Source organism: Artibeus jamaicensis, unplaced genomic scaffold, assembly GCF_021234435.1.
Source record: "Artibeus jamaicensis isolate MK-2021 breed Jamaican fruit bat unplaced genomic scaffold, CSHL_Jam_final contig_548, whole genome shotgun sequence".
Lineage (NCBI taxonomy): Eukaryota > Metazoa > Chordata > Mammalia > Chiroptera > Phyllostomidae > Artibeus > Artibeus jamaicensis.
Window position 1 is genome coordinate 3,158,649 of NW_026521883.1, and position 7,450 is coordinate 3,166,098.

Consider the following 7,450-nt stretch of genomic DNA (forward strand, 5'->3'; position numbering starts at 1 on the left):
ATTGCAGAGAATCAGAGGACTGTTGTCATATAGCTGCCGGGACACTAAAGCCCCATGGACTCTGACTAAGTTGTATAGGATTTAAAAAATTTTTTTGTGGACATATTTTATTTTTATATTTTATTTTAAAATAATTTATTATATTTAGAAAGAGGGGAAGGGAAGGAGAGAGGGAGAGGAACATCAGCGTGTGATTGCCTCTCACATGCGACTCCAACTCAGGACCTGGCCCTAAAGCCAGGCATGTGCCCTGACTGGGAATCAAATAGGCGACCTTTTGGTTCGCAGGCTGGCACTCAACATACTGAGCCACGCCCGCCAGGGCAGTCATATAGGATTGATTATACGTAGCTAGGGCCAGGGTACCTCACAAATGAAATTGCTTTAAAAAAAGTGATTTTTTTGTTTTTTTTTCTCTTTAAGATTTTATTTATTTATTTTTAGAGGTGAAGGGTGGGTGGGAGAAAGAGAGGGAAAGAAGAAACATCAATGTGTGGTTGCCTTTCGTGCGCCCCCCCACTGGGGACCTGGCCTACAACCCAGGCATGTGCCCTGACTGGGAATCAAACTGGTGACCCTTTGGTTCACAGGTTGGTGCTCAATCCTCTGAGCCACACCAGCCAGGGCAAGTGCTGATGTTTAAATACACACAAATCTGAGCTAATGATGAAGCCTCCTTAATTACTGTGTGTCTGTAGGCAAGTCCTCTTTTTTTTCCTCTAAAACTATAAAATGAGATTAGTAATACCTACTCTATGTCAAAAATTTATTTTAAAAAATCAGATAAAATTATGTATGCAAATGCACTTTGTACAAAGTATAAAATTTAAAGTATTACCACAATTCATGTAAAGATCCTTTTCTACAAAGAGCATACCTGAGGGGCTTTGATTCCTCAACTCAAGCCATTACCAAGAACAAAGACTCAGATTTATTCTTCTGATTTTCCCAAGAGACTGGTACATCTCCCATTGCAATTTTGTTCATGAATGCCTTTGCCAATTTACTCTGAGGGGTTTCCATTATTTCTTTGTATCAGTGCTCCAATTCTTAAGTTACTCCTGCAGCCTCTGCAGGAGCAGGGGTCTGGGCAGGGGCGGGGGCCCCGGGGGGGGGGTCTTGCAGCTATTCTTGAAGCAGCCTGAATCTGTAAAAGTGCCACTGGTGTCTGCCTCACCTTGCTTGCTGCATGTTTTAATTTCTGTGAAATTGAGACCACTAGCTGCTTTTATTTGAAATTTATACTTAACTTTGGTCAAGTTCTCTAACCTTTTTAGGCCTTGGTTTCCTCATCTATAAAATTGGGATATTAATTGTCCTTACCTCATGGAGTTTGCAAGGATTAAATGGATAATGTCTGGTATATAGTAAATGCTCAATAAATGTCAGCTGTTTATTAATGCTCAACTGTTATGTCACTTCTATTTGATAATAATGCATCTATTATCCATACATAATGAGAGTACAGTTTTATTTACAAGTGAAATCATTAAGACTTTTGTATTGTCCCCTCAGCAAATAATTAGCAAAATTGATACCCACTTTTAGGCATTTTGTTCTCATTTCAGACCACTAGGGTGCAGTGTTTACTTTTTTAAATACTGCTAAATATGTGCTATGCTTTAGTTGAACTTTTCTTAAAGATACTTTAATATCTTTAATAAAGATACTTTATTTGCATATTGCAAACTACAAAGTTATTCTTCCTTCCTAGTCATTATATTCAAGAAAATATTATATCTGTTTGTCACTTTTATATTTGCTAACCTGGCAACAGTAATTTGAAACATCTATTACAGGGGTATCCTAAACTTAATATCCTGCTGATGTTCCAGGTTCTAGGATTTTATGTAATTCAGTGAGTAAAGAAATTATATCATTGAGTGTAGATACACTTAATGTACATTTGTGCAGCTTTAATCTACTCTAGGAAATTAGAATTTAAATGAATTTCCTAAGCTTTTAAAGATATTTAGTTGAAATATGAGAAATGCTTAAGTTTGTATTTTATGGACATTTATCTTTTTTCAGGTAACACTTCATTTTTTCATGTAACATTATTTCACTGAAATTTATTTTTAAAAGGTTTCCTTGGCTAATTCCTTATATCATTTATTTCTCAGAATATTTTAAATGGGCAACTAAACTCTAAAATTATTTTGTAAGATCTTTCTACTAAATGGAGAAAAGTTAGCTAATTTATCTCATAAAAATATTAAAATATATAGCCATCATATTAAGCCTAAATCAGTTTTCTTTTTCTGATGAACAATGTTTTAAAATAGTGTTAAAGCTCATTGCTATGAAGCCCACCTAAGAAATTATTCAATCTGTATCTGTTTATAATACAGTTGATTCCATAGTAATTTTTAATTATTCCTATCTGTAATTATTTTTATAACATGAACTTGTTTTCATGAAGTGTGTACATCAGATTTAAAAGCTTCAAAAACAGTAAATGCTTTAAAATCTTAGGAAATACTTGTCTAGATAACAAGTAAATATGTATAGGCCAAAACTTTTTTTTTTTTTGCAGTGATTCATAAGAAGCAGTCCCAGTTCTTTGGGATAAAGAGAGCGATAGGGAGGGAAGCAGGAAACTTTTTCATTTTAACTTATACCTGTTTGTGTGGTAATCTCATAAACATATTGGTATTTTCTGAAACCTCAGTAAGATTAATTGGCAGGAGACCTTTTGCTTTCTTCCTATTTATAGTACTTTTATTTGGAGTGTAATAGCTTACAAATATAAAAGTAAAAATAGTAATGAGAAATACATCAAGTTTCTTAAACAATGTAGTAAAAAAGTTTTGCTTAATAAAACTGACAAAGTCTTCTTCTCTACTAATATATATTTCAAAATAAAACATTTTCTAGTATATTTATGGGATGATTTTTCATATCTTTCATCTTTAACCCTTGATTGCATCTTTTTTCTAGCAATTTTACCTGCTCAGGAGTGGAAGCCTCCTCTTCCTGCTTACAATTTTCTGCGTATGATGGATGCTGCAGTGTCTCAACATCCCACTGGGAAAGATCCCGAGTGGATGAAAGAAAGTGGTATTCAGGAGAATAATAAGGAACAACATGAAGATAAATCAGCAGTAAGGAAAGAACCAATTAAAATGAGAATAAAGGACTGGGAGAGGAGTAATGTATTTAAAGCAGAAAAGTCATTTAGGCATGATAATAAAGAGTTATGATGCTCAGATGTGAGCTAATTTAATAAGGCTGTGGAAAGCTTTCCAAAGTCTTCTTGTCTTGATAGACTTAAGAATTTTTTTCATTAAAAATACTAAATTATTTCAAGCTTCTAAACAAGTACTTTTCAACAGAAATATAATGTGAGCCATATATGTAATTTAGAATTTTCTAGTAGCCACAGGTGAAATTAATTTTAATAATATATTTCACAAAGTATACCCAAAATAGTTCAGTTTACATAAAAATGAGATATTTTTTATTTTTTTCATATCAAGTGCATATTTTATACTTACTGCACATCTCACTTTGGAGTAGCCACATTTCAAGTGCTCGGCAGCAACATGTGGCTGGTAACTACTGTATTGGACAGCTCAGCTCTGGACAAAAACTGGTATAATTAATTTACTTTAGTTCCAGCCTGTTACATTTTGAACTAAAATATAAATGTAACTCTAGTTTAATCACAGATGACTCCACAATGGAATCGTATAGCTGGCAGTTGTATTTGTTTGCTATCAAGATGTTAAAATTAGTGTTTCTTAACCAGGGAGCAATTTTGCCCCCTAGGGGATTTTTGACAACATCAAGAGACATTTTTGATTAGGGGTATTACCAACATCTAGTGAGTAGAGGCCAGGGATGCTGCTAAACACCCTGTAACACATTGGACAGCCTCCCACAACAAGGGATTATCCTGTCCATGTGTCAGTAATGCCAAGGTTGAGTAACCCTGTGATAAACTAACCAGTGGCAGAGTGGGCTGCTTGAAATTTCTGGTACTCAGTGTTTCAAAAAATCTTGGATATTAAATATTGGGTGGTCTCATCTTGATTATTATCTGGACACAACCTTTTGTTATAAGTTCTTTCTATAACATTTTGGATTACCCTAAAAAAGACTCAGTGAGATATATTATATATATCACAATATAATATATATTGTGTTAGTATATTATATATTCTTTATAGAGAGAATCATATATAATAGAGTATATGATAATTCTTATATATAATCATGTATAAAAAATATATATGTAAAAGAGAATCTTAAAACCTTTTATTTCTACAAGTCATATTGCTGAATTTCATATTAATAAGAATTAATGTTCTGTCATTCTCCTCAAAAAAAAAAAGAGAGAGAGAGGGGTTCCCTCTTCTGAATCATGTGTGAAATCTACCCTTGTGTGCTCTGGACAAACCAGTTGATCTCCTGGGCCATTGGGCCTCTTTTATATAACGACAGGGCAAGATTAACCAAAAAATTTGTCCATTCAAACAGCACTTGTCAGGCTTATCTGTTTGTAGCAGTTGTTTGTTTCATTTTTGCTCTGTGTGTTTTTCGAGATTTGTTGAGACCATCCTGTGTGGTGCTTCACTGTATTTCTTTTTATAATATCCACTTGGTATATCTTGTACTTGAAATTTCTCCACATACGGTTTGTCTAGTACAAATCACTTTCATAACTGGAATTAAAAAATTATAAAGAGCTAAATTTCAATAAATGCATATATCTCATTGTAATATAGGTCATTTGTTACTCTAGTACCCCCTCCCTTGGTTTTTCTCGTCCCATGTAATGTGTATTATTTTAGTTCATTCTCATTTGTTTTTATTTCTTTTTTAAATTATTATTGTTTATTTTATTACCGTCGTCCCAATTTTTACCCTTTTGCCTTCTTCTGCCCAGCCCAGCCCAGCCCCGCTCCCACAGTCAGTCCCCACACTGTTGTCTGTGTCCGTGGGTCATTCATACATGTTCTTTGACTAATCCCTTCTTCTTCTTTCCACCATTACTCTTCACCCCCCTGTTTTTATTTCTGACATGGGAGATCTGAGATTGAACTCTAGATATAGTTTGTAGTGATAAAACATTGTCAGCCTAACCATTAGAAAGTGCAAATTAACTATAAGCACAAAGAAACATAAAATGAATTAGTCATTGTACAATTTGACAGTTATTAATACATGTTCTTTTAACAATTTTTTTAAAGTATCTGGATTTCAGGCTTCAAAAGTTTCTTTGGCCTCAGTCACGCCCTTTACTGGACTACATTCTGTTTCAGTTGGGTTTCCTTGGTTTTAAGCAACACAGATTCAACCCTGGTTAACTTAAGCAAATTGGAATACAGTCATCCCTTGGTATCTGAGAGGGATTGGTTCCAGGATCCCCTCCCCTTGGATACCAAAATCTGAGGATGCTGAAGTCCCATGTGTACACTGACAAAGTTAGTTGTACATAATTTATGTTTGCATATAGGCTGTAGCAGGGTGTGCCTGCACATCACTTCATTCGTGTGCGTTCAGCATAGTGCTTGGCGTGTGGCAAACACAAGTGTTGTTTTTTAGAACTTTCTGGGTTTTTAAGAAAATATTTTTGATCCATGGTTGGTTGATTCCATGGATGCAAAATCCATGGATATGGAGGGCTGACTATTTTGGGTAATTCACAGAGTTAGAAGAAAAGTTAAACAAAAATAGGAATTGAGAAAAGGTAGGAACCAGGGATTGATGTGCCAAGAATTAACAGCTCAGTGTTGAATTGGTTCCAAATATTTCTGTAATCTTTCATGATTCAGGGAATCCTGAATCGTGGTTAGGGAATAGTAAACAGACTTCCACAATGCAGAAGAGGTACATTTCACAAAGGAAATCTAGATTCTGTTCACCCAAAAAAGTGAGAGTGAATGTGGAGGGGAGGAAAGGTGACTCTGGAGAAGTTTTCCTCACACCACTGCTTGCTGTTCTTCCATCCGTCCTTCGAACCCTTTCCAGGTCTTTCTGTCACATCCTCCTGCCCATTTTTGAGAGTTTCAAGAGCCCTCTCTACTCCCAGGTGGTTGTAGTTTTGCTCTCTGTCCCCAGACCCTCTGTAAGACTTGTTTGCCGTGCATACGTACATTTTGCATAACATCTCATCTGAGTCAGATTCTTTCACTCTCTTCTGCCTCAGCCGCTGGAAGGTAAACATCCTGGGTCCATTGCTTCCAGCCATTGTGTTGAAATTTTCCATCAGCTGTTTCTCCAAAATTCCTGAAGTTCATTCCCCAAGCTATGCTTCTTTTAAAATCTATTTAAATATGTTTAGATGCTGAACAATAAGAGTTTGCAGATCAGTAAGTGCTTGTCTTTGGTAATAGAAAGTTGTCAAATAGGTAGGTACACCTCAGGGCCTGTGTTTCCATTTAAGATGTAGAAAGCCGCAAGAGAATGTAACTCTCATCTTACCAAGAAGAAAAAAGTCCTAACTTTCTTATACCCATCAGAGAAGGCATCCAAAGGAACTGAATTCCAGAGTGACAAGCCCTTTGGAGGAAAGACAAGACAAATGAACTGCTTCACCTTTGTCAGAGAATCAGAGGCTGTGAGTAAAGCAACTAAGAAAAAATTATCAAGAATTTGAAAGAGTTTAAAATTTTACCCTACCTACAAATTATTTCAGCTTGCCAGTTTCCTGAATCCGAGACAGAGGACTTGGTGACATCCTGAAAATGCAGTTACAGCGATGAACAATTTGTGCTGGTTCCCTGACTCCCGTCCTACTGTGGGTTGCATTATAGGGGAGGAACATTGAGCTCAGAGAACCTAAATATCTGATAATGGGTCATCAGCACACCTACCCTTTGCTCTGGAGGGAGACACATTTGTTATTGTGGAGAGTAATCAAACCTGTCTGTCTTCTAGAGAGAGATGCTATTTTCCCAGGCCAAAAAGATAGTCTAGAACAAAGGCAGTCAGTGCCTCTATTCACAAATCATGCCAGAAACATAAGAGACCCAGGAAGAATCGTCTTCCAACAGTAATCAGCTAATATTTTAAATTATTCTTTAACGTGTGGACTAAAATACTAGCTGAGAATTACTAGGAGCCCTGACATAACAGTAGTTCTCCTTCACTGAGGAGTTCCTGTCCACCAGTATCCACTGGGTACAATGAGAGAGATTGGGACAGGAGCGTAGTGAGAAGAAGCCCCTCAGTGACACAGACATGCAGGTAGTGGTTGATAGAATGGTACTGGGTGGCACATGTAAAACACAGTCTACTTTTCAGGCCTTTCTCTTTTATGAATAAAAGCCATTTGCCACTATAGAAGAGAGGGGAAACCTGCCTCCATTGGCCAGGCAGAGCCACTGCCTTGCAAGGGGGTAGAAAATGTAAAAACCTTTTACCCCTGGGGACAGACAGAAAACCTTGGGTCCAGGATCCTGCACTAATCCCAAGCAGAGATCGGCTATTACTGGAAGATGTG

General features: G+C 36.4%; 1 protein-coding gene across 1 annotated transcript in view; it reads left to right on the top strand.

Moving 5' to 3' along the window:
* TXNDC16 (thioredoxin domain containing 16) overlaps nt 1-4,083 on the top strand; it is an 80,130-nt gene extending 76,047 nt beyond the window's left edge. The window contains exon 20 of the mRNA XM_037155765.2: nt 2,941-4,083. Within this exon, the coding sequence (XP_037011660.2) occupies nt 2,941-3,203 (263 nt within the window). The 3' untranslated portion in view covers nt 3,204-4,083. The remainder of the gene's footprint in view (nt 1-2,940) is intronic.
* Nucleotides 4,084-7,450: the final 3,367 nt, after the last annotated feature.